General features: G+C 47.5%; 1 protein-coding gene and 1 long non-coding RNA gene across 14 annotated transcripts in view; one reads left to right on the forward strand and one right to left on the reverse strand.

Annotated features, from left to right (window-relative positions):
- DUSP10 (dual specificity phosphatase 10) overlaps positions 1-27,382 on the forward strand; it is a 260,585-nt gene that overhangs the window by 222,986 nt on the left and 10,217 nt on the right. For 11 of the 13 annotated variants that reach the window (XM_053972783.1, XM_053972775.1, XM_053972776.1 and 8 more), the window contains one exon: positions 14,032-14,877. In XM_053972783.1, coding sequence (XP_053828758.1) covers positions 14,076-14,877 — 802 coding nt within the window. In that variant the 5' untranslated portion in view covers positions 14,032-14,075. Of the gene's footprint in view, positions 1-12,426; positions 12,486-12,640; positions 13,178-14,031; positions 14,878-27,382 lie in introns of those variants that run through there. The other 2 variants (XM_053972786.1, XM_053972787.1) reach the window with 2 other exon arrangements.
- LOC128804718 (uncharacterized) lies at positions 1,581-12,103 on the reverse strand. Its single transcript, XR_008436170.1, has 2 exons — positions 10,961-12,103; positions 1,581-5,558 (listed from the first exon to the last, which is right to left on the reverse strand). It is a non-coding gene; the product is annotated as an uncharacterized LOC128804718 (long non-coding RNA).

Below are 27,382 nucleotides of genomic sequence, written 5' to 3' on the forward strand. Positions count from 1 at the left end.
TACAAGGGGAAAAGTCCCTTTGGAGTGCTTATTTCTGAAGAGGTCATCCTGCAGTGTAGCGAGTAAAGAAATAGAGAAGATAAATCTTGAACATGTGTTGTGCCTATGCAGACACGGAGGGATCTGGTAGCTTCTGTTGTCAATGCATGTGTTTACTGCAATGCCTCTGGAAACACCTCTTGGAACAATTGTTTTTCCTTACTGATTCTCAGTGGTGTTTCTGAAACACCAGGTGTGCCTGATCACTGCATATAGGGTGGATTTTCTCCAGATAAGCAGTGAAGCAGAATGGGAACAGGACATGGAGGGCCACCAGGATATTCAGGCTAAGAAAGTTGGGGCTGTTCAGCCCGGAGGAGAGAAGGTTGCATGGAGAACTCATAGCAGCCTTCCAGTATGTGAAAGGGGCCTACAGGGAAGCCACAGGGGGACTCCTTGTCAGAATTGTAGTGATGAGACAAGTGAGAATGGCTTCAAACTGAGAGAGGATAGGTTTAGATGAGATATTTGGAAGAGATTCTTTAGTGAATCTCTTGTGAGTGAATTGGTGAGGGCAGTGAGGCACTGGCACAGGTTGCCCACAGAAGCTGTAGCTGGAAGTGTTCAAGGCCAGGCTGGATGGAGCTTGGAGCAACCTGGTCTAGTGGAAGATCTCCCTGCCCATGGCAGAGGTGTTGGAACTTGATGATCTCTAATGTCCCTGCCAACTCAAGCCGTTCTATGATACCTTACACCAGATGAAGGGTGTAATCTCTGCTGTGAGGGTGGGTGTGGTAACTGCCCATCAGGCAACATTAATCTCATAATGACCCAGCAAACCAGGGTGGATCAGTTGTCCCACCTGAAGACAATAATCTAGTCCCAGCTCCCACAGGGCCTGTGTGACCATGACTTAATTAACACTCATCAAGAAAGAATCTTTCACTTCATTATATCATCACTTTTTATTTTTACACTCCTTCGATTAAAACCTTGAGTAATTACACGCACTGTTGACTTTGGCATCTCCTTTTAGATCTCCAGGGATAAGCAGTGGACAGGGAGGTGACTCAGAGCACTCCAGTGATGTGGGGGCGGTGTCTAATTTAGGCAGGGACAGTTGGGTGCCTCATCTGGGTGGTTTGCTGCCTCATCTGGACAGCACGGCTGCCTAGAAAGGAAGAGGACTAAAATCCTGAATGAAAGTCCTGTGACAGGATTCGGAGCAGACCTGTATGATATCTGGAATGACAGTGTTCACCATGATATTGCTGCATCAGATTGGGAAAAAAAATCTGTTATTTCTTGTTGGCCAGATATGATTAGTCTGGAAAATAGGAAAACTACTTTAATCAGACTAATAGTAAATGTACACCCTTATCTAGGAAAAAATCCTTTTTATTTTTGAGGAAATCTGTTTGATTGGCCTGATTAGCACAGCCCAGAAATGTTTGCACAATGCTCTGTCCTGGTGTACAGGTGATTGTTTTACTTGCTTTTGCTGTCAGAACCTTTCTCTTTTGCTATGTTACAGCTACTTACACTGGCTTCTGCAGCATTTTAAGGCTGAGTCACCATCTCATAAATAACATACAAAGTCCTGCAAGTTTTCTGTACCTTTATTATTATATCTCTGTAATTAATTGCCTTATTTTGGAGAAGAAGGAAAGGAAGCAGTGTTCTTTGAGCAAAATTATCAGCGTTTTAGGAGGAAGAGCAGAATTTGAACACAAAGATGAAAACCACCAGGCATTGTTTATGCTATCAGCTCATCTTAGTGTGTTGCTGTTGATTCACATAGAACTGAAATTCTGATGGGTGTCCTGGCATGCACTTAATGGTTTGGTCTTGGGGCTGCCCTGTATTCTTCTTTCTGGGATTGCTTCTCATCCTTTTATGTCCTAAACAGTCTGGGTTTAAGTCACCTGGGATCTCTGAGCTACCAATGATCCCCCACTTTGGACAGGATCTTATCTCTCAGGTGGTCACTTTGTAGCCTGCAGGGCCACTTCTGGAGTATGGCACTCTCTGACTGGATTGCAGAGTGCCAGGTCCTCTTTCCCTTGTTTCAGGCAGGCAGCACAGAGGACTGGTCAGCATGCTGACAATGCTCTCAGGATGGACAAGATCCATTGCTATGACCTCATGCAAAACTGCCTTTCAGTGATGAGGAAGGAGGCAATCCTGGGGTCGGTGTGGTTGTCATCATGAGGGTGGTGTGGGCATTGCTGCCTCAGCCATGGAGGATTGGCACCACCACTGTTTTCATCTGTAGTGACTCATTCCAGTAAGATCTCAAAGGATGAGCCATGAGCTAGAGATCACCTGCAAAAGGGCACCTTGGTGAGGTGATGGAGCAATATTGCAGGGTGATGATCCTTAGGGTAGTGACAGCCCATCCCACAGCTGCCTGAATATGGCATGCATTGGTGGAGGCGCTGCTTTAAGCAGGGAAGAGGCTGTAATTAAAGCTTGCCCATCCAGCTCCTGACATCTGCAGTTTGCTGCTGAACATAGAAACAAGGGCTGAGCTGACCAACCCCACCAGCAGCCACTGAAAGTGGAGCTGCAGCAGTGCTCCACTGAGAGACTCCCATGGGCAGAGCAGAGCTGTGTAACCCAAAGATGGGACGTGAACACCTCTCTAGGAGATGTCTTTCCAATACATTGTACCTGCTGCAGGGCAAAATGCTTCTTCTGGGATCTGGAGCCAGGGCTACTGGTGCTGGCAGGTATTTTACCGTCAACTCAGGAGCAACATGTGGCTGCCTGGTGAGAGCAGGATACTTACAAAGACTGAAGGAGCTCATTAGAGGTCAGGAGAACTACAAGAATTGGCTTGGACCAAGAAAAAGGACTGGTCAGGTGGTGGCTGCATGCCAAATTGCTTTCAGCAAGTAACAGGGGGAAGAATGATTATTGGACCAAGCAATGCATTAACCTCTCAAGGAGGTATCTAAGTAGATGGTAGGTGTGGTGCTAATCCTCAGTGGGTTGGGGAAGCAAGCCCATAATGTGTAATCTCCACTGCTGACATCTCTTGTGTGAGTCCCTGCACCGTGGTTTCACAATCCATCAGCTGCAGGATCGTCAGCGTGGGAAAACAGAAGTCATGAGAAATGCCTGGGACATTAACATTAAACCTAAAGAAACTTGAGTATATATTTAGTCCTTGCTATATAAGAAAAGGGCACTGCAAATTCCTATTAGGAACAGTCAGCATAACCCGAGCTGGGTAATCTCCCTGCTAAGTGAGAAAAAACATTTTGCACAAGATCTGTATTTATGGCCAAGTACTGCTTGCTGTGCTCTCAAAAGGGGGCACAAGCAAGCCAGCTTCCTCTTCTGCCTTGATTACATTATGTCACTTTCCTTCTTCCCAGAGGGGTAGAAGTCCCTTAGGAAGTCCCTCAATCTCATGAGTAAACCAAGCAGGATTTGCCATAAAATGTTTAACAATTGCAACCATTGATTATATTGTTCCACTGCTGTCACTAATTTATGTGGTAGAAGTGTAGTCTGCCTGCTTAAAGTTTGGTCACAAGCATGCATGACAGAGACAGGCTCATCTGCAAGAGCCAAATTGATCTGTAACCTTCTCTTACCCTCTCCCACCATCAGTGTTCTTCCCTCATCTCCTGGTGGCTTTGGTACACATTGACCTCACAAAGGAAGAGGGGACACCTAAACCATAGTGAGAGAACATGCTGTTTCCCTTGGAACAACAACATTTTTAGAGGCTCAGCAAGGCCAGAGCATCACACTAAGATAAAAGTGGTGGTGACCTACCAATGAAAGAACTTTGCAGCAGCAACATGTGAACTGCATGTGCACATTGCATCACCCCACCTGCAGGGATTAGCAGGAGCTTGGCCTCCTGTACCCACTCTGGCACATCTTGGCAGCCCCCAGCATCACACCTGTTGGGCCAAAATTAAGGGAGATCCCAGGCATGTTGTGGGACTCAGCTGGCAGCTGTAAGAGCAGAAGGAAGTGAGGAGTGGTTTTCTGGTTCGAGGGAGGCTCTTTGAAGGCAGGAGATGGTTTTAATTAAAATCTCATCCTTTTCAAAGGGAAAATTTCTTTAATGAAAGCTGTGTAAACTCCAGTGGGCCTTACTAGCCTTTGGTACAATTGACTGGCAAGGGAAGCACCCTCTGCAGTTAAACTGGTTTGTCACACCAGCATGAGGAAAATGGTGAACGTAAATATTGCTCACTGCCTCAGGGAAGTGGAGGAGGAGGGAGGAAACCTCATCCTGTGACCCAGAGCACTTTGCTCATTCACTAATGAGTTGAAATTCTGGAGCCCATTAACATGAACTCCACTCTCCCTGTTGCCTGGCTTTGGTTGCATGGGGGTGACTGCTGGTCACTTGGCTGTAATGGGAGGAATGGGATTTGTGAGACAGGCAGAGAGTGCTGAGAACTCTCTGCTGTACCTGCTTGCCCCATGCTGGTGATAAAGCAAACTGTGGCTTGCACTGAGGTAGTCATAAGTAGAACAAGGTCAACTGCCTATTTCAGTCAACATGACAGAAATAGAGTTGATCTCAATAAGATCCCAGCTCTTTCTTCCTGTTAGTTCCTCAGTTCCAATTTTAGGATTGCTGTAATCAAGCTGAGGAAGAAGCTGTTTATCCCATGGAGGGGAAGTTGCTTGAGGCCCAGGAGAAGAAGAGTTGCTTGAAAATATACTTTAAGAAAGGTTTTGCTAGCCCATGGGGAGGGTCTGTGCAGTTCAGGGGCTGTTCCCATCAGTATAGCCATGTAGAACATATTCTGGTCAGAAGAGGACCTGTTCTCCTTCTGTTCTGGCAGCAGCTGCATTGAAGGAGGGAGGTAGTTGGGCTAAGCCATCTAGTTGGCCAAGAACAAGTTTCCAGGTTTGCAAGTCTGCACATTTGTTAACCTGGTAAAACTGTGGCTTTGCATAGAGCCTCCCCTGCCTGCTGCCAGGGAATATTGATGTTCTTTTCACTGAAGGTGAGATGCTGACAGCTCTGTCTAATACAGAAATGGAGTGGGGTGGAAAGTGGCACTGAATGCTAATCTAAACGCAGCGACTCACAGTACAAAGCATCCTCCATAAACAAATAAGTGAGGATGTTCTCTTAGGACAAATGTTTGGAGTGGTTTAATGAGAATTCAATTAGTTTCTTCCAAAACACCTGCAAATGCCAAAGTGCAGTGTGGCTGACAGCTGACTGAAGTGCTTTTCCTTGAAGCCTGCTTGTGTGGTCCTCCACCCCCTCATCTCCGTGGGCTGGTGGGAGGGCTGGGAGCCTGGTGTCCTTCCACCTGGTTAATCAGGTGAGGGAGCCGTGCCATTCATGCCCTGAGAGAGGCTGTGGAGGCTCAGGTGATCTTTGGCCAAAGAGTGGAGCTGATGATTTCCCTGCATGGGTGGTGTTTGCCCGTGGGTTTCTTCTGCTCTGTGCCCCTTTGGCACAGAGCCCGGTGCAAATTCCAGAACAGACCTGGTACAAGTAGAGGTAGTGGAAGGGAGATCTGTGCCTCTTCTGCTTGTTCCGGTCTCAGTGGGCCAGTGGAGGGCAGACAGCGAGGCAGGGGCAGCAGCTGGAGGTGATGAAGGCACAAAACACTGGGTTAAAAAGTTGACTGTAAATCAGGGCAGCTAATGCCAGTTATCTGGGCTGCTATTTGACCCCCGAAAGTCAGGTCAGTTATGTCAGTGAGTGAAGCTGGTGAGAGCTCAGCTCTGCTATGGACACAAATCTGATGTCTGGAAGGGCTTCATTTGTATTGCACTTTTTCACACCCCTGACCTTCAGAGCCTGACTAGTGTTTGCAGGCAAGCAGGACCAAAACTGTGGTCTAGGTAGAAGGCCTGATGTGAAGGCTTGCTCTGGAGGACGAGAACCAGGAGCTATCCTTCCCACATTAGGGCTATACAGGGCTGCTGCTCAAGCAACTATGGCAGGAGTTGAAAACAGTATCTCTGATGATCTGTTCTGGTACACTTACAAGCACACATAAGTCATAAAGGTTATATTCCTGTCCTGCTTCCCCTTTTGTTTTGGGGGGGTGGAGGCAGAAATATGCAAGACAGCGTATTCTTACTGTTGTGGCTCAGGAGAGAGGAGCCACATTGGTCCATGCAAGAAAAAAACAGGAGGGAGAGCACACCACAGGGCAAGAGTTGTCACTTTTAGCAGGCAGGGAGCCATCCTTCCTGGCATGAGAAGCAAAGGCTTTGCCACCTGGCTTTGCATGGGAGTAGGAAAGCTTAGGTCTGCCCAGGATGACACCTACAGCATCTCTCAGCTGGAGTCCTGAAAGGAGCCCCAGAAGTGCCCTGTCCCACTGTGTCGGCCCCAGCATTCCCTCCTCTGCCCCGTGCATGTCCGCCTGCAGCTGCCAGGCCAGGACAATCGGATATTTGCCTCTGGGAAGGGGACCTTGTGCATGGAAGGCACTGTTTGCTCTCATGGCATCGATTGGGAGGGTTGGGTGTGATGGGGAGTGGAATTTGGCCCAGCTGGCTGTCAATAGCTCTGCAGCACTCTCGCTCACAGCAATTGTCATGGCAGCGACTGTGCACTTATTTTCCAACAGAGCCAATTGGAATAATTCACCTTCCCTGATCTCTTTTTGAAGCCAGGAGGGACTAGCCTTTATGACCCCAAACTGCTGAAGAGAGTTATGGGAGTGACTACAACTGGACTTTTTCCAGCCCTCTTGCTCTGCTCCTCATAACCAGTATCTTCCCCTTTGGCTCTCCTAAGGAGAGACAAAGTGAGGGATCTCACCCAAGCTCTAAGAAAAGGAAATAAGACTGTGTCTGGCCTGGAGGCAATTTATAAATAAAGGCCTTCAGAAAGCAGTTTCTTTTTTCTTTTCATACTTTTTTACTCCTTTCCTCCTAAGTGCTTGTCCCCTCCTGGGCAGCACAGATGTGCCTGCCTTGTCCTGTCCTACTGATGTGCTCTTGGTGTGCTCCCAATGTGTTGCTTCATGCTGGTGCTGTGGAGGCTGCAGGAACACACCTGAAGACTTCTTGTAACCAGAGTCTCTTTTGCTCTCTAAGGTACGAGTACACGTGATGACTGGGGAGACCAGTAACTGCCTGTTCACTCAAACAGCCACAGTTTAAATGAGAAAATCATAATGATAAAAGGACTGTTAAGAAAATAATAATCTCTGTCCTGCTGAAATTCCTGGCCAGGCTGCAGCCAGAGATGATTGGAGAACCTTAAATAAAAATGAGCAGGTTGGACCCAGGCAGGTTTGAAAAACTAGCTGACTTTACTGAAGCAAACTCCTATTTAATCATTCCTCTGTTGCTTTAAAGGTGGCATATACAGCCAGGTAAGCAGAAATATGTTTGTTTTGAAGCCCTGGGTAAATGTCATATAGAGGAATTAAAATGTCAATCTGTAGCTGCATTTGTTTAATGAAATTGTATAAACAAGGCTGTGAACACATATCATCTCACTCCAGCATCTTAAAGGTGTTGAACCACTTCCCACTCCTCCCAATGTGCAGCCATCCCCCCACTCTGCTGGCAGAAGGGTCGGGGGGATGCTGATGGGGGTGCTGGAGGCAAACTCCCCCAGGCTGGCTTGTCCCCTAACTCATCAAACTAACTCATCTATATTCAGCAGCTCAAGGTGTTTGCAGGGTGGTCTTGAGCTGTCACCTGCCACCAACCACAAGGAAACAGGGATGCCTGCAAGGGCTTTGGGGTGAGTATCTGACCACAGTTCCACAGTAGTGACCCAGAGCTGTACTGGAGCAGGCATGGTCAGGAGATGTGGGCTGACTTCACCTGTCTGATTGCCTATGTTGTTGTTTTGTTTAAAGGATGCTGCTCACCACCATTACCTCCTTGCCCTAACTCTCCTGTGGTGTGCCACAGGGAAGAGACACCTGGCATCACCTGTGCCTTACCAAACCCACACAGGCTGGTAACTGTGCAACAGAAGCATCCATGTGGAGTTACAGTGCCAGAGCTGTTGCATTTCAGCTTCTCACTTAGGTCATTTTATAGCAGCTTCTCCACTGGGAATAAGCCATAAAAAGCAAGCAGGAGTACCAGGATGCATCTTTATGTTTACTACTGGCTCTCATTTTCCTTATAAATTCATTTTATGCACAGTTTCATTCCACCCCCTTGCTTAGAAGATGAACTGTTTGTCTAAAGCAGGTTGTTTCCTCTCGTACCAGATGATCATTTAAGAGGGAAGTTTGTATTTTACTAAGGTGCCTTTAAAACAGGCTTGCAAAAGAAAGGAAAAAGGGGGATATCCTTTTCTTGCAAAATGGCTAAAAGTGGTCCCTCAGCTTTGCCTGTATAGTGAACGAACTGACATTTCTAGCAAGGACAAACAAAGGAGCCATGTGATGTAGTAAAACCTAACAAGAATCAAAGATTGCTGAAAAAAACAAATGAGCAAATTTAAGTAGTGAACACATAGATGTTCAGTCTAGCGCCCAAGGACATTTTCTTTTAGCCAGTTCATGTGATATCTGATGAAGTGTGAGCTACAGGTTTGCAGTTGAAATACTGTGCTGGTTAGCACCTTTGTTTTCCCCAGTTTCCTGATTTTCTGCTCCACTGTGTAAGCTATTGTGTTATTTTAGAGAAGTCACTCAGCCTCTTGCTTCCCATTTCTGCTGGTAAAATTGGGAACTTGCATTGCTCTATTCAAATGACATTCTCAGGAGGGACAGGCATCTGTCCTTTGTTGTCTTTACACACAGCCTGTTACTGTGAACTCCTGGCTTTGGTTGTTACTGTGCCCCTAAAACCTGAATAACACTACCCCAGAGAGCAGCCAACACTGGAGTGCCTCATTCTGTAGTCATATGTGCAACAGGTGAAATTCTTATTTCATGCACGACTCCAGAGATTTGAATGTTCAGGGGACAGGACAGCACACCTTCTTCTCTATTTCGGTGCAGGGCAGGTGCTGTACATGGCTGTGTTGATTAAGGTAATTATGTTCTGGGTCTTTTTCTAATCCTAAACAAGATTAAAGGTCCCTGATTGTAGAGTGGAAGAATGGTTGATGTGCAAGAAATCTTTCAAGAAGGAACTGTTGAGTTTGAGAGCACTTAAGGGGTGTCTGTGTTGTTGGCAAGAATTGTGATGGCTTCTTTTTCACATCTGTTAAATATTCAGCATGTGCTTTTAGCAATCTTTACCCTTTTTGTGAGGTTGAACGGTTCTGATTGGATTTTATGCAATTAGTATACTGTGAGAGTTTGTGAGGATTTGCTTCAATTCTGAGATAATTTCACTTTGTCTGCTTGTGGTTTTCTTCAAATGTCTGAGCAAGTGCACCATGGTGGCAAAAGCATTTGAGAAAAATAAATGTCAAAATCCCATGTGCTGCTTCTGCTGGAAGTGGGAATTCAACTAAGATGTGCCAGCTTTCATAATAAGAATTCTTGTGTGCTTTTCAGATAATAGAAGTTTAGTTTTTAGGGAACAGATAAGTCTTGTCTGTTTTGGGTGTTGAATTACAGAGAGCAAGAGCATTTAGAAAGCTGTTCATTGAATATGCTCAGAAAAAAAAGTCATAGAGGGCTGTGGTTTCTGAGAGCAGGAAAAAGGCCAATCTTATGTCATAGGCTAATAAAATGTATTAAGCATGAAGTCAGTAAAGTTGTGTAGGAAATCCTCTGAAACTGGGGTGGAATAGCAACTTACCGTCAACATTCTTAGAAAAATAAAAAGTTAAGTAAAATACGAGAGAAAATAACATGTGGCCTCTCTTTGTATTATAAGAAAACTTGGCAGAGGCTGAGTATCCTTCAGAAGGGAGCATTGCTTGCTGTGAGTAACCTCTGCACATATCTCCAGTGAGGAGAACTCCTCTATAAGCAAGTCACAAAACATTTTCTTGGTGCACATTTGTTAGTACTGTACTGAGAAGTTTGGTCAGAAAGTAAAATCAATGATTCCAAGTGTTTTCTAGCAAATATTTGCCTTCGGAGATATCTAGCTTTGGGAGATGCACAAACAGGAACACGGTTTCCAGCTGCCTGGGTGGAGGGTGCCATTTCAGGTGGTGAACTGAACACAAGCCCATGAGGAGCTCCTTCCCCAAGCCCAACTGTGGCCTGAAAGGGAGGTTTTGAGGGAAACACGAGCTACCCCTCCTGTGCTGTGAGCCCAGTGCCAATCTAAGCAAGCCATGGACAAAGAGGAATAGAGAGCGTGGAAATGCTCCAGTGGTGTCTCACAGTGGCACCTCTGGGGAACTGACCAGTGTTTGTGGAGTCTGAGTGAGACCAGTGCGTTTCTTCATTGAGCTCCCTCGCTGGGCAGGACAGCTGTTCATGCAGCAATTACACCGCACTGTTAAACCCTGGTTTGCATTTATGCTGGGTAGCATGGGGACTTATATTTTATGAATATTTTATTCAAAAGGTAATACCTCCAGACTGTGGTCTTTGCTTGGTGAAGTCACTCTATGACTTAATTGCTCAAAGTCTCTCCCCACATTTGCTCTCAGTGGAAGCAGATTGCTGGAGGTGAAGCTGTTAAAAGTGAGAGTCTTCCCCCACTTCCCCTTCCTTCCCAGTGTGCAGGGGAACTGGTGCTCTGCTGTGATATCACAACACTGGAAACCAAAAGCCTGAGTTTGTGCTGAATGAATTGCTGTCCTACAAGGAACATTTAGGAGAAGCAACTGATAGTTTAAAGAATGGCTGTGAGGAAAAGGATTTGCTGTTTACCTTAGAACTATTAATAAAAAAAATCAAGTATTCAGTGTTTCGAAAATCTTGCTCTCTGTTTTCAAAATTTTTTAAACTGAGTTCCTGGATGATGATATTACTGCATTTTTATATATATATTTTTTTTTTTTTTTTTTTGCAATAGACCCAGTTGGATTGGTAGTTACAGCTGGAAAATCCCAGTTGAAAAATTAATTATCCACATACATCCCAGAAGCAAAATCTTTGGGGGCTAATTTAAATGCAATGTTATCATGCTGACAACTTCTTACCAGCTCTAACTTCATCTTTCCTCCTCTAGCTCAAAGCTCGGTTGGCATTCCCAGTTGTAGGTGAAACGCTTTGTCACTCCCATGGTTAGGAAGGACATGGGAGGATGCATTGCTCTGGAGATGCCACTTTCCCTGTTGCTGACTTGGTGGATTGATATGTGATGGACTGGTGCATGATGAGATGTGGTTGCTGAACCAGGAAATGTGTAAACAGATTGCACAGTGAGGAAGGAAGGGGTGCAGAAATCCTGCATTGCTGCCAGGTACTCTTCTAGTGTGTGTGATGAGCTGATCCATGTGGCTTGAAAATCAATTCTCACCTTGTAGTGCTCACATAGCAGGGGTGAGAGCTCGTTATTTTGCCCATGTCAGCCTCTGACAGAAAGAATGAAAGGGATTCATGCTTATCCTTAAAATCTTGTCCTCCAGCCTGTGCTGCTTCCCTTTTTACACTGACTGGACTGGGAGAGTCCAGTCTAATCTGAACATTCGGGCTCTTTACTGGAGAATGTGCCAAAGCTGGGTTCTATCTGAGTTTCCATAGCACGGAGCATCTGGGGGTCAGGCAGGCAGGAACCTCCAGGCCTGGCTGTCTCTGGGCAGTGTGGGGCACATCTCCTGCCCTCCCTGTGATTTACTGATTTTGTGTGGGGAAATTACTGTTCTTCTACTCACAAGAAGTTAGTGTGGGCTTGTTCTTATCTGCTTCAACTTTAGCCTTCCTCCGGTGGCTCAGTGGGATTGCATGCTGGGCTCTAGGTGAAAGTCTCCAGTGCTCCCATGGTCAGGGTGGATTGGTAGGGTGCATCGTTCTGGAGATGCCACTTTCCCTGTCTCTGCCTTGGTGGATTGATGCGTGATGGACTGACCCAGGAGGAGATGTGGTTGCTGGGTTTTCCTCCTCCCAAGTACCTCGTGCGGGCTTGTTTCTGACAGGAAAGGACTGCTTGGAAAAGCAACTAAACAGCATCCTCTCGGGTTGGCGCCGCTCGTTCACTGCCGAGCCTCTCGCGGCGGGGCCGGGGCGGACGGGCAGCGCTGCCCGCTGCCGCCGCGCTCCGGGAGCGGGGCTGACGCTGTGCTGGCCGCCGCAGCTGGAGCCGCTGCCCCGTTCCCGTGGGCCGCGGGGCGCTCGCGGGCGCTCCCCGTCCTGCGGGGGGCGCTGCCGCGGGGCCGCGCGCGCGGGCCGCCCCCGCCCGTCCGCGGGGAGCAGCGGCTGCCCCGCGGCGCGGGGCCGGCGCCGCGCCCTCCCCATTGGCTGCCGGTGACGTCATCGCCCCGCCTCCGGGCCGGCCCCCGCGCTCCGATTGGTCGGCGCTGCCGCCCGTCGGCGCGGGCCCCGCCCCCGCCGGGCCGTACATTTACGCGGTAGCAAAAGAGAAAGTAACGAGGATGGTGCGGGCGGCGCGCGGGGCGCGGGGCGGGCGGCGCGCGGGGCAGCGGGCGCGACACGCACCGGCACCAGCGGCTCCTCCCGCGGCGGCCGCCGCCACCTCCGCGCACCGGGCCGGAGCGCGACGCGCCGGTGAGTGCGGGGCAACCGAGCCGACCCGCGCGGGGCACGGAGCGGAGCGGGGGCCCGCGGCTGTGGGAGCCCGCGCAAGGGCTGCCGCGGCGGGGAGCGCCGGCCCGGCCCGCCGCGCGATTGGCGGCAGCCCCGGCTCCCTGCGGTCGGGGGCAAAACTTCAGTTTCCCGCTTTTCATGGGCTCTTTCGTTGTTTTCCCTCGCTGGGGGAACTGGGTTGTCTCTCTCGTTTATTTAAAAATTTTAACTGCGTCAGTCGAAGGCGCTCGGGGCGCCCTTATCCTAGTTCTTAGCCTAAAATAGGGCGAGGGGAGGGTTGGGAAAAGAACGGGCTGGGAAAGCCTCCCGAGCGAGCCGCCGCTGGCCCCGCTCTGCCCAGCAGCGGCACCTCCGCCGTGCCCCGGCGGGCGGGTCGCGGCACCTTTCTGCGCTCCGGAGGTGCCCGCGGGTTCGCGCCGTAGAGCGGTGGCTGCTGGGGCACACAGTGCATCTCGGCCACCCCCTATTCGGGATCGCCATCTCCTAGCCGGCCCGGTGCAGAGCCAGCTGGGGCGGCAAACGGGAGCTGCGAGTGCTCGCCCCGCTCCGGGGGCTTGGTGGAGTTGGTGAAGTTGGTGCTGGGATGGGTTTTTCAGAGGGAGCTGCGGCTGCTCCCGAAGTTGCTGGTGGAGGGCTGTCAGTACTGGCTTCGGGTATTTTGCTCTTGTCTTCCTTGTCTGCCGAGGGGGGATTCAAATCCTGCATGCTGCGTCTTAGCAAATGGGAAGGCAAAGGTGGGGCAGGCAATGACCTTGACTGGGGCGGAGGGGACCACTCTTTGAAGAAGCTGTGAAATGTAGTGGGAAGGGGGGAACTTGCCTCACGAACTTCTGGAGAACAGCAGCCTTCCCGAGCCTGGAGCTAGGGGCTTAACTGGGACTGGATTCACCTCTAAGAGGGGGAGGGAAGTGCAAGATGCACGCTTATAAGGATCTCTAGAAGCTAATTTTTTTGTTTTCTTCTGGGCATTTTTTTTGTTTAGCCTTACATGTTCAAGTTTGTAACTGTCTCAGAAAATTTATTCACAGGCTAATTTTATTCCAGCATGCTGGAAAAGTTGCATATCGCCCCTGACACATTCAGTGTGTCTTACACGTTCCTCCCTGTAGTAGACTCAGCCCAGTAGTTGCTTCCTTTTCAGTGAGCAACGGGATAAGGGAACGTGCCTCTGTCATTATCAGTGGTGAGCCTTGCAGCCTGGGGTTTTGGAATAGCTCAGTACCATCTGCACGTAGCTAAATGCCTCCTCCTGGGTGTCACTGTACAGTCCAGGCTGCTCGTGTGGATTCTGGGTGCCATGGGCGCACATGCAGATAGCTGAAGTATTCTCTGCAGCACTGAAAAGGGCTTTTAGCAGCTACTGTGAGCTGGTAACTGTCAGAAGGGGTCGTTGGGTTAGGGATAATGGGTGTCGGCAAAATAAGTTGTTGGATCTGTAGGTTTATGTGATTTCAGATCTGTTTTCATCACTTTTTTTCTTCTTTCCCTTCTGCTTTTTCTTTTTCAGGGTGATCTTGAGTTCTTCTTAACTTGCTAGTGCTCAGCCTCCTCATGCCTCCATCTCCTTTAGACGACAGGGTAGTAGTGGCACTTTCGAGGCCAGTGAGACCTCAGGATCTCAACCTGTGTTTAGACTCTAGCTTCCTTGAATCTGCCTCTTCTGCTGGTGAGAGCCACTCCAGTCTGCTCGGCGCAGCTGTCGTGTCCCTAAAGACTGCTAATCTCACGTATATGCCCTCATCCAACGGCTCTGCACGCTCCCTGAGTTGTGGATGCAGCAGTGCCAGTTGCTGCACTGTGGCAACGTACGACAAGGACACTCAGGCCCAAACTCAAGCGAGCACCAGCAGCACCCACGCCGGAGCCTCCCCTGCCTGCCCTGCCAACCAAATGGTCAACAGCAATGAGAACGCTGGCAACCTGAGCCCGCTGGGCGGAGTGGGGAGCCCCGTCTCGGGCAGTGCCAAGCAACTCGCCAGCATCAAAATCATCTACCCCAATGATCTGGCCAAGAAGATGACCAAATGCAGCAAGAGCCACCAACAGAACCAAGGGCCTGTCATCATTGACTGCAGGCCCTTCATGGAGTATAATAAGAGCCACATTCAAGGGGCTGTCCACATTAACTGTTCTGACAAGATCAGCCGGAGAAGGCTCCAGCAGGGCAAGATCACCGTCTTGGACTTGATCTCCTGCCGGGAAGGCAAGGACTCCTTCAAGAGAATATTTTCCAAAGAAATCGTAGTTTATGATGAGAATACCAATGAGCCAAGCAGGGTGATGCCTTCCCAGCCACTCCACATAGTGCTGGAGTCACTCAAGCGAGAAGGCAAGGAGCCCCTAGTCCTTAAAGGTAATCCTCCTCGTTGCCCAGACACAGTGTGTTGGTTTGCTTTGCAGTGTGTGCTCTCTGCTGTCAGCCTCGCTGATGGTTGCACCTTGAAAGCATCTGTTTATCTCTGGGAAGGCCCATGTGCCTCAAGTCACCAGTGGCAAAGCAAGTGGCTTTCATGGACAAATGTGGTAGCAGAGAGATGCTTGCTTTTCTCTGGATGTTGTCCTTGAGTAGCAAGAGGGGTGAGAAGTGGAAGGAGGAGGAAATGTGCTTCCTGGTGTCTGTCTGCGCAGACAAAGAATTTCCCCTAGTGCTTATTCTGAGTATTTATAGCCCAAGGAGCAGAGGTCCAGGAGGGGATACTTCTCTTCTAGCTTGTCAGACTGACCTTTACTTAGCAGCCTTATTTTAGTCCATGTAAAACTGGATTCATAGGTGCTGGAGATGGACAGTGGGAGAGTAGAAGGAGGGAGCAGGAAAGATGAGGGAGGTCACTTGGTCTGAGGCATTGTGTCATGGACCAGTCAGCAAAACTTGAGGAGCAATCAAGCCTTGTTTTGGTGATATGTGGTCAGAATAATGGACAGAGGGAGATTATTTGTTAAAAAAGTGATCTGAAAGTCTGTGTGTGTTTCTGTGTATGAGTGCTTATGTATGTATAAGGCTTTCCTGTAAAGGGTCCTGTTTTAATATGGAATTTGGTTTATTCCTTAATGCTTTGTTGGAGATGACCCCCACCAATTAAGGCATCATCCAAGGACACTTCCCTTTCTTCACTTTATTCTCGAGATCCTATTTATAACAATGCTGCCCTCTAGATTAAATTTCCTTTCCCCTGGGTGCTTATGCCATTCGGAGGCATGGTTGGCAGAGACTGGCTGTGGCAGTGGGAAACTATGGAAGGATTTGCTGCTTAGCTCATACTGTATGTATTTAATTTGCTTAATTTTTCCGTGCAGCTTGCTACTTCCAACCTGAACGATGTGGCAGGAGAATGGAGTGGGCTGGTACTTGATCTCTTTTCCTCAGCTGAGTTTCATGGCTTTGTAGGACCTAGAGATCCTGTGAGATACTTCTCTGTGTGTCTTGTGGAAGCTTGAAATTGCTGAACTGTCTCCTTGCTCCTGGCAAGAGTGTGGTCATGCTGGGCTTGTTTTGATACTTGCTGCAGGATCCCAGTATGCTTTTATTGAGTCTCTGGGGTCACGATGATGCCCTTCATCATGATGAAGGCATGAGGCGCTCGGCAGAGCAAGGCTGCCACTGGAGTCCTGCCTTTCTGGTGGCAATCCGTCTGTCATACAGCCTTTGCAGCTGGATATGTGGTTGCAGTCTGCAAGCCTTCTTATCTTTAGAGAAGTGGTGTGCTGAAGGTGTTTCTCTGTGTTTCTCCGAAAACACTGTAGCTTCTCTGAACCTCGCACTGGTACTTTTTCAGTACCTGGAGTGAGAGATCATGGCTGAGATGAAGCTGCAGAGCAGTAGTTGGGCAGCGCTGAGCTGTTGGGACCCGTGGGCAGATTTGTGGCAGCCCCTTCTTCCACCTTCCAGCTCTGTGTGCCGCTCTGGTTTTAACCAGGTGCTCGTGGCAGTCCTTCGGCCGTTTTTGGTTTTCAGACACTGAAAAATGTTACCTCAAAGCCCTGTTTAGCAGAAATCTCCCCCCCAAACCGGCCTGTCAAGAGATCTGGAAGTGTGCCAGAAGACAGAAAGCCCAAATTCTTTGCTTTTTGGATATAGTGATGAGCTAGGCTGGAGCAGACCTCACCTTGGGGTGCCTGTAGTGAGGAACTCTCCCCATCACTGTAAACTCCCCTCCCGTTCTTTGAAGTGGGGCTCCAGCTGGGGTCAGATGGAGTTGGGCATGGGATAGATAAAGCAGCATTTAGGAAGGCTGTGGCTTAAGTTTCCGAGCTGGGGGAGTGACGCTGGAAGCACTCGTTATTTAGTTTCACTTAACAGCGTTTTTTACGTCGCGCTTCAGCCGCCCCGGAGCTGGCGCGTCCCCATCCCTGTGTTCAGGCGCTAAAATGAAATTGAGGGTGCCCTGGGAGCCCTCTTTGCCTGGGTCTGTTACTTTGAGTGATTTCTCTCGCTCTCCGCTGCCCAGCCCTAATTTATTGCCGGCCCATCTGATCCCCCGTGTTGTGTTTGCAAACACTGGTTGCTAGCCGGGCTGTCCAAGTTGCCGTCCCCCTGATGCGGTGCCACCTTCTCCATGTTTGGTGCTGCCTGTCAGCCCGCGGCCCCGCTGCCGCTCCCGTGGCTCGCTGGCCCGTCGCGGGCTCGGTCCCGTCGCCGACGCCGGGGCTTGGGTTACAGCTCTGCCTGACAGCGCCTGGCCCCGCCGGCGAGCGGCTTTGAGGTGCCCCAGGCTTTTTAAACAGCACTGAAACCCTCTGCTGTTTTCCAAGGCCGTGATCTATAGATAAATGTATGTATGGTGTGCCCTTATTAGGCACGAGTTAAAAAGAGGTGGTCTGGTTTATTTTTAATGTAGCAGACCAATGTATAAACTAGCGCTGTGACAGGAGAGGGTTTCGTGTACGCTGTGGCGTGGAAGATTTTAATATTTCAGTTCCTCCCTTTCTATCCATGCCTCTCCTTGCTACTTCCTTTAACGTTCTTTTGGTCATAAATGTAACAGATGCATAATTTTGCTTTAAGCTCTTAAGAAAGATTTGTTTATTTCTTTTGCCACAAGGCACGGCAACACTTGAGACAGGCATAAATCCTCTGTTTTTACAAAAAATAAACCTATAAGAATCCTGTATTTCACAGTCCCGCTAAACGGGCCATAGCAGCCTGAGCTGTCCTGGCTGAAGCTGCTGCTCAGTCTGTTTATAAACAAAATAGGAAGAAGTCGTATTTTCCCCCAACACCCCATGACCACGGTATTCCATGTTTGCTGAACCCTAAAGGCCTCACTTTTTGTGGGTGCTTTTTTTCTTTTTTAATTTTTTTTTCTTAGCATTGGAACGGAGAGGGGGCAAAACCAGTGATATCGGCCCAGTGTTCCTTCTGCTTCTGAGGCCAGTGTCAAAGCTGAATTTGGGGAGGGGAAGAGCGTGGTGCTGTGACCCCAGGCTGGGTCAGCAGGTCTGGCCCTCCTTGGTAGGGCTGTACCCCTTTCCCTCCTTCAAACCCAACAGTGAGGCATCTCTGCCTTCCCTGAGTACCTCGGCTCATGGCAAAAGTAGCCTGGAGTCCTGAGGGGTTGTGTGCTTGAGTTTGCTATTGGGACCAAAAAATGGAAAGTGGGAAATTAATTTACATTAGTACTCTTTTTCCATGACTGAAACATTTAGGCTTGGACTTCAGCTTTTTTCTTCACAAGCTAAATTCAATCTACAAAGGAAAATAAAATGAAAAATTGAAGCATCTATGCCAGCACAGCCTTGCAGCTTTTAACACAAGGGGAGTTGCCCTTGTCTCCCTGACCAGGGTCCAGTGGCATTGTCTCCATCGTGCCATTCTTCCTCTTCCCTCCAGACCCAGCAGCAGGAGCCTTGTGAACCTGCTTAAGTTTTGTGTTTAGTTTGTAAGGGCTTCTGTGTTTGATTTCAAAGAAGCAATGGAATTCAAAAGCAGAGGTGAAAATTTTGATTTGGCTTTTTTTTTTTTGTTTTCAATTCCCACTATATGCTGTAAACTCATGGCTGGACTTCTGGAAAGGAGATGGGGAGGAACTATCTGGTTCCTCCACAAAACCTGGTTCCTTCTTTGTTCTTGTTCGCAGTCTGAGGAGCTTACTTATGCTCTGGCTTTCTGTCTTCTCTCTGCTCATCTGACAGGGAAATAAACGAAGTGACTTGCTCTCATTATAGTGGGGAGTGCACAACCTGCCAAGAAACCACTTCATACTTTCTGCTATGGTCTAAGAATAGTTTCAGATCTCTTACCACACTAGAGTTACATATCAGCAAAGTTGAAACAACTACAGAGGGACTGAGACCCTTACAAAAGGAAAAATTACTTGCTTTATGTTTTCCTATATTCATGTAAATACTGTGATCAGCTGCCTTTGAAGTACCTGACCTGGTCATAACCTGTACAAATACATTAATTATTACTTTCATTCATTATAGAATTTAACAGTGTCAGTGTTGCTTTAAACACTAATTGGATTACACTGAACAAGTGTATTTGAAAGTAAAACTTGATGTAATGGTCAACAAATCCAGCTGACCAACAAAACATGTGCCTGGCGCTTATTTCCACCAGAGATCTCCACTGAATAAGTATTAGGTCATGGTTGTAATAGGGAAATGTGTAGTTTTAAAAACACTGGACGTTTCACATGAGTTACTTAACATTTAAAAATAAAATGTGTTCCCTCTGTCTGCAGAGGGGAGCTGGCCCTATCAGTCACTGGGGGAAAAGCTTCTGCTATCTCTGTCAGGGCTGAGATTTCACCTTCAGTGTTTAGGCTCTGATTGCTGGTGCTTAAAGTATCATTCTACTGGAATAAATAATCTTCTTGGCCATCACACTAGAAAATTGGTTGTATGTGTCGTTACCTTTTGCATGTAGATAAATTGGGACGATGGTGTGGCTGGAGACCAGGGTCTTTGTCATATTTTGAGGGCATACTTCTGCAGAGGAAAGGTACCTCTACACTTTGCCTATTCACCAGTAATGGTAAATGTGGCATTTTCTCCCAGATTATGGCACTTGAGAGTTTGCTGTGCTGGCTTGCATGGTGCCTATCACATTTTAACTGTCCTTGGGAAGAGAGCAATGTCACTGCCTTGGAAACGGAGGAATAGAAAGGAGATTTCTCCCCCCCCCTTGTTTTTGGCTCCTCAGTTTCTTATACCCTTAGAATTAAGAAATAAGAGTTAAGAAGCAAAATGTTACATTAGGCAAACCTCTCTGATTCTTGTAAAGAAAAATCTGGTTTCAGTTCTGTGTAAACTGGGGTAACATTCCCTGTGATGTTCCTGGTAGGTAGATGTTGGGTTATAATTAGCTGAATGCCTCATGTGCTGCCCTTACCCTTGCTCTGCCAGAAGTGAGAAATTCCTCTACTGAAATCTTCTAGGACGGTGAGCTTGTCTGTTTCTGGCTTTTTATTCTTGAGGTGAACACAACCTTTTGGAGAGGCACAGGATGGAAGGGTAGCTCTGTTTGAGGTTTGGGTGGTGTCTGGATCTTAACTAATACAGATGGACTATTTAAAAAAAAAAAAAATTTTAGACCTATACATTTCCCTTCCAAAGCAGCAGCCAAAGTTTTCACTACACTCATGAGCACAGAAGTTGAGTGAGATTGCCTTGGCTTTATGACGTGTTTGAAGTGGGGGCTCATCCCTTGTCTTTAGGCTATGGCTCTTTACCCTGTGAGAAGCCCCATTATAGTTAGGGGTTGTTATTTATGCAAGCAACTCAAAAGTGAAGAAATGCCATAAATAAAAGCAGCATGCACACATCTCAACGTTTCCCTGCTTTGCAATCTCACCAGCCAGCTGGAAGAGAAACACCTCTCAAGTATTCAGCATCAGGGCTTGCAGGGCTATAGAAGTCATGCTGTTTAAAGAAATAGATTATGGCAATCTGAAGATAGCCTAATGCATTGTCCCTCTGTGTGTGAGATAAGATTATGGGCGGTGCTTTGGCCTTGTTGGGAAGTCCCTGGTGGGCCTGGGAGAGTTCTGGCTACAAAAATCACAAGGCTGACCTGAATCAGTCTTTAGCAGTTTTTTAAACACCTCTCTACTGTAAAAGTTAATTTGTTGTTATCACAAAGGTGTTTGGTAAGCTGGGGCTTAAAGAAGAGCAGTGTCTATATCATGGATGCCACCTTTTCCTGCCTCATGGAAAAGTAAAGGCTGCAGAGAGTCCCATTGAGAGGAGACTGGATCAAGGTGCTGTCTTGAACATTGCATTTGCTTCAGCTTCCTCTGGCAGGCCTTTCACCTGCTCTTGATCCGTTGAGGGTTGTGGGAAAGCTGAAATGTGCGCTAGCACCCTTAGGTTCAGCCACCAGTCCTGGCTGTGCCAGTCAGGCCACCCTGTGACAAGGCACAACAGGGACTGCTGTGGGCAGGAGGCACAAGGGATTCAGGGGACATGTTTCTACAGCTGGAAAGTCTAGGGGTGCACATGGTCTCTGCACAGTGTGTTGATGAATGCGCTGTGGTTCAGTAGTGAAGCTTGGGGGTTTTGTTGTTTCATTTTGTTTAAACACCCTGTGACTTTTTAGTACAGGAAACTCATTGCTTCAATTAATATCTATGGCGAAGGCATAGATATTCATCTATATTAACATCCAGGAGCACTCTTAAGGTTGTTTTTGGTGTGTCCTCTGCTGCTTAGAAAGATGTTGGTTCCTCATGGGCCTGTGTCCTACCAGGAGGTAGTCTCTGACCTAGCTCTGGAGCAGGATTTTGGGACAGGAAGGAAAGGGGGAGAGATGGAGAAGCAAGTCAGTCCACCATGTGGTACAAAAAAGGGAGGAACTGGACTAGAGGGATAAATCTTGGCCTGGATAGCAGGGTGGTCTTGTGGCCAGGGGAGCTCAACCAAGCCCAAACGACAGACTTGCCATGCAGTGTAGAGAAGTTCTTTTCATCTAAGTTGGAGTTTTTTTTGTTTTGTTTTTTTGTTGGGTTTTTTGGTTGGTTGGTTGTTTTTTTTTTTTTTTTTAATGCCCTTTGCACCGTTTGTTACACGGAGCTTATGTCTCTTGTTGCCACTGGTATTAAGTGTGTTTGACCCCGGTTCCATCCATGGTCACAGTCGTGCCCTGGGACAACACAGGGCACTGCCTGCTGCAGAAAGTGGGAGATGGATTTAGGAGCACCCTCTTCCCCTGATAGTGCATCTTTGCTAAGCTTTAGGCTCTGATTTGCTTCCAGGTGTTTTTTTAAAAAATTGAGGTTCATCTTCATGTGTTTCTCTGCTTGGGTGAGGGAGTTGCCTCCTTTTCGAAGGAATGCTCTGCTCCCAGTAAAGAGAGTGAGATCAGGAAGGGGCACAAGCTTCTGATCTCCTGGCACTTGGTTTCAGTGAGCCTGTCCCATGAGAGTGCGTGCAGAGGGACTCAAACTGGCCAGTCTACAGGGAGCAACTGGGACCTTGTAGGTCCAGGTGCCACCTGGCCTCTCTGACTCGAAGGAATGAGCTTCTGTTCGCTGCTGCCTGGGGCAGTGCCACTCTTTGTCTAGCTCAGCTACACTCACCCACAGCTCCTGCAGTGGGAGCTTCAGCACTGGGCTGTCCCCAGTGGAGTGTCTGGGGATGGTGGGGTTGGGAGGGAACTGTAAATCTGTCATTATCTGCTGCTGGAGGGACAGGAATATTCCTGCTGGGTGGGAGGGCTTGGGAGCCACTGCTCCTGTCAGGATTAAGTGCTGCTTTGTGTGCATGCAACACCCTGCTTCCAAGATCAGGGCTTTGAAGGAGTAAGTTGGAAAATATAAATTAGGAGAATAATAATAGAGATGTGAACACATCGGCTCCAACTCTTTTACTATGCCCTAGCTTTAAAAAGTCTACAGCATGCCTGGATAAATTCCCACTTGATTCACTGCAACAGAGAAGAGCTGCTTCTAATTAAAGGTAATAAAAAGAAGAACAAATGTTACTCCTTGTCCACACATGAATTGTCATATATTTTATTTTTTTTACAATGGCTTAAAGAGACTTAGAAAATAGAAGATAACTTGCAAGCTTCTGTCATATCAGTCAAATTGGTTGTCTCCAGTTAATTATGCCAAAGTGTGATATTAAGCCTTATGTAAGCAGTTGAACACTAATGTTTTAAAGCAAAAGCTGTTGTTGGAGCAGTTGACCTGCACTGTGTTAATGCTGGGCTCTTATTTCTTCTTGTTCTCTGTTAAGGTAATGGGAATCTGTCTGTCCAGTTGATGAGAGCTAAGAATGAGACTTTTGCTGCTGCTTAAAATTTGCTGGCATATTTTAGGTACAGAGCCACTCTGATTGTGAAATTGTGAAATTAATCTTAAATTCATAGGTGTTAGTCCAGGAAGGCAGAGCAGTATCTCTGTTGAGAGATAACATAGTTCTTATGTTTCCTGGGAAATATTAGTGGAGACAAGGAGTTATTTTATTTGGACACAAGGCTTGATTTTCATCTAGCTGGAGATATTCCTTGTTATATTGCTGTTTAGCTCTGGATTCTGTAAATACGTCTTTTTCTCTTCCCCCTCTCCCTGCTTCCTTCTTGCCTTGAGTCTGAAAAATATTAATTCAGTGTGGGTCAACTTTCTCTTTGCCTGTGGAGTTTTTGGGGGCTAGCCTTGGTTCCTTGACCATTTAGACTGGGATACATGTACCAGCAGAGCTGGCCCTGAAGCTTATGTCAAAGTGGGGGGCTAGCATGCACCATGCTAGTTCCAGTAATCTGCTGCTTTTATTTTGAATTGTGTGACACTGGGATATGTCAAGACAGCATCTTTTGCTTTCTCTGTTTTTCCTTCATGTGCTTTGGAATACCTTGCTGGAATATGTCAAATCAGAGCCTGATATTGTTTTTTGTAGATAAAAGGGTAGAAACTTTTCAGTCTAAAAAGAGTTAAAATTCATCAGGAATGGATGGTACTCCCAAATGGAGGTGTGGTATATCAGCACCCTGTTTTCCTTTCATATTAATGTGCATGGTACTGTGTTTCTGATGTAGAGGAGCAGTGGTTTGGACTGGAAAAGAGCCTGTGTTATCCTCAGGAGAAACAAAGCAGCCTGCTCTCTCTTCAGAAAGAAACTGTCCTGGAGAGGTTGCCCTTAAAAGGGGAACGAGAATAAATGGATGGCTGAAGCATGAAAATGTCAGTGTTCTCCCAAACACGCAGATTAAACAGAAAGGTCCACTCCTACGCATCCAGGATTATGGATGTCTGACACAGGGCTGGGACTCTTCTCCCTCCTCAGATGTGCTGAGCCACAGCTGCCCGCATCCTGCTCCTGTGCTGGTTCTTTCCAGGCCACTTGCTTGAGAGATGCATATGGTGATGGCCAGGGAGGGAACTGGTAATAGATTAAAAAACAAATGAAACTTGCTGTTCTGGGCAAATCTGCTCAGCTCTACCTCTTTCTGGGAAAACAGACCCATAACTCTTTGTCAATATAAAACCATTTGTGGTATTTTATTGCATTAAAATAGTTTCTGTTCCCTCCCCCCTCACTTCCACTGCCTCCTTTGTACATAGCTTTAGCATTTCTTGATGACCTTTTTGTTAATATGATTTCCAGTGGGAGCATTTCACAGTAGAAGTATGTATTCCTTCAGGGTTTACGCTGACATTTCCAGTGATTATTTAATTGGACTTCATGTTAGCCTGCATCCCCATGGGAACACATACTTTTGCCATGAGAAGTTGTAATGTGACTAATTTTGAGTTTCTGCTATAAATGCTTGCCCTCCAGGGAGAGTCCAGTCCTCCTTGGTGGCTGCAGAGTCGTCCCCATAGTATGTTTGAGATGTAGGGTTTCTTGCCTTATTGCTATTTACATTCTTGTATAGTTTAGTCCTTGTACCAAAATTCAGAGCACGCCTTCTCCTCTTTCACCTTCCTGACCGCTCCCCAAGGATAACACAGTGCTTTGAAGGATGCTGACTTATTTTCTCGTGAATACTTGAGTTTTTATTTTGAAATAAGCAGACTCAGCACTCCCATAGCATAGGGCAGATTTCCAGTTACAAGCTGGAACCACTGTCTTGAATACAGAGAGGTGGTCCCAAAGTATTCAGGGTGGCTTCTGGACAGGCTGATGAGCCCAAAGGTTAGTAGCATCTCTTGGGAAAGCTGACAAGTAAAGGGATGATATGGATCGGATATGTGGGTTTGCATGGATGTCCAGGGTCTGAGAAAAAAACCTAAATTTAAGACAAAAAAAAGTATAAAGAAGAAAAAGAAGAATTAAACTGAAATCCAAGAAAGGTTTTCTAGTGACAGGTCAAGGAAAAAGGATTGTTTCTTTCTAATTGGAATGAATTTAGATGATCTAGAAGTCATGAGAAGAGGAAAAGTGAAGGGGTGAAAGCTGATTGTGGAAAAAAGCAAGTCATGTGTTGAGGTGTGGGAGGCTCCTGGGGGGTGATCATGTGGTTGAAAATGGGTGATGGTGGTGGGATGGGAGGAGTCAAGAATGGAGCTGGGCTGAGCCAGCAACTCTGGCGCAGCCAGGCAGGGGAAGGGGCTTTGGATGACTTCTTGCCTGCCTCCCCAGGATGTGACCCTAGGAGAGCCAGCTTTGCTGTGCCTGGTGTCAGAGGAAAAAAAATACAAGTGGCTGAGGCCAAGGACCTCAAAAGCCAGTGGGAGAGGATGTGCTGTGGCAAGGGGTGTGAACCATAGTGAGATAAAATTAGAAATAACATGCAAACGTGTGCGCACGTCCCTCAGTGCTGAGGGGAAACCTTTCCTCTTCATCCGGCATCACACTCTTGACTTCTAAAGGGACCTCAAAGCCATTGTGTCAAGGATGTGCTTGTGACTCCTCTAGGCCAGAATTTGTGTACAAACTGACCTCTCGGGATAGTTCCCACATGGAAAAAAACTGACCTCGCAAGTTCTTCAGAATGCAAAGTTTTGCCTTTTTTTTGAAGTGCTGTTGGCAGCTCAGTTTGAGGGGGAGACTAAATTAGATTGAGTGTATCGAGGTGGAAGCTGTTCTTTGTGTGTGCTGTTTACTTTTACTTTTTTATGTTTGCTTAAAGCTTAATCTTTCGCAGCACAGCTGGTGCTGAATGCTGTGCAGGTGACAGGGAAAGCCCCATGGCAGCGTTTCCTTGGAACATCCCACTGACAGGTGAGGAGTTCAGTAATGTCATCTGGCGGCTGAGTGTGGTCCAATAGGTCCCCACCCCTGTGGACAGAAGGTAGTTGCCCTTCCTGCTGTGTGGGCAAATACACTATTTCCAGCCATGTCAAGGTTGCTGCAGCAGTGAGGGCAACCCTTGAGCACTGCTCAGCTGTAGCTGTGGTGAGAAGAAGACCATCTGCTTGGAGAGTAGGAACACTCCTACACTGATCTGCTTGGATTGGCCCCATTGCTCTAGAAGAAGTCCGGGAAGCAGAGCCCTGCTTGGGCAAGGAAAGTGTGTGTCTTGTGTTGTTCAGGAGATCTGAGCATCCCTTCTATCAGTGCCTCAGGATGAACAGAGCATGATCCCCAGGACACACCAGGAACCATCTTTGTTGTGGCTAAAATCACTCCAGCAACATCTGTGAGCAAGTGTGATGGCTGCATCTTCTACTGCAAGGTGGCCTTAGCTCCTGTGCCCGATGGGTGCAACCCCAGTGCCTCCATGCCCTCCTTGACAGTTTGCTTGGTGCTCAGCAGACCTACACCTGCAGCCATAGTTGTGTTGGTGGTAGGAAGAGATGGTCTATGTCGTTGTCCATATCCTGGGAGTGGATTGGGCCTATAATGGCAGAATTCTGCTTCAACCTGTACAGCAGCATCTTCCTTGGTAGAAGGCCCATGGTACAGGAGCAGCCTGCATGGTGGCATTGCAGTGGTGGGGGGTGGCCATGAGACCTGAGCCTTCCTGCCCAGGAGGTTGTGGAAGGAGGAGAGCACTGGGGGAGTGAGGCATCTGGTCAATACCTAACTTCTATTTTTACATGCTGGAGTCACGTTTGCTTAACCTTGAGGCATCCTGTGCTTTGAATCAACTTGACACAAAGTCATCTGTTCATTAATAACACAGGAGCAGTTTAATTGTTGTCTTAGTGGAAAAATACATGAGACTGTCATCAGCTGTTGCTTCTGGCAGTGCTTTTCTGCAGTAATGTAAATAAATGAGGTCACAGGTTTAAAGGAACAGGCTGTACTCGCACAAATTCAAAGCATTGTCTTAAACAGATACACACCAATTGTCTGAGTGTCTGTGTCCTGCACCCCAAATGCTCCCTGTGACATTTCAGCCCTAAACTCACTCAAACACAGCCACAGGGTTTGCTGTGGTGGTACTGACAGGGCACATGCTGAGTGGGTGTTTTAAAGCTTGGCTTCATTCCTGAAGCTTGTGGTGACCAGAACTGTATTATCGCCAGATTCTCTGCTGCGCACCCCACAGGAGCCCAGCAACGCGAGAGGAGGGGAATTTACAGATGGAACATCTCTTCTACTGATACTTCCCAGTGTCCTGGGATTTCTGTTCTTCTTGTACTTGTGTGTGCGTTGCTTTTCTTTTTTTTTTTTTCCCTTTTTTTTTCTGAGATGGCTTTGTGGTATTGTAATCGAGGATGAGCAGATCCAGAAATCCGCCTGGACAGCTTTGAAAGCCGTATAAAAGGTCTGGTTGTCTCCCAAGACCACGTGCTTAGTCTAAATGTGGCTCCCACATCTGCAGTCTGTCATGTATAAAAGTATGTTCCTGTTTGCAGTGGGAGCAGGAACACCCAGTACCTGCCACGCTCAGAACAAAGTATCTCCACACCGATGAGGTAATGCAAAGGTGTTGCCTTGTGGTGAGGGTATTTCACTGTAGCTGCCTCTCTCTAAGCTCTCCCACTGGAGAGGGAACAAGGTCATTCAGTCCCTTAACTATGGGG

The sequence above is a fragment of the Vidua macroura genome, chromosome 3 (genome assembly GCF_024509145.1).
Source record: "Vidua macroura isolate BioBank_ID:100142 chromosome 3, ASM2450914v1, whole genome shotgun sequence".
NCBI classification, from domain to species: domain Eukaryota; kingdom Metazoa; phylum Chordata; class Aves; order Passeriformes; family Viduidae; genus Vidua; species Vidua macroura.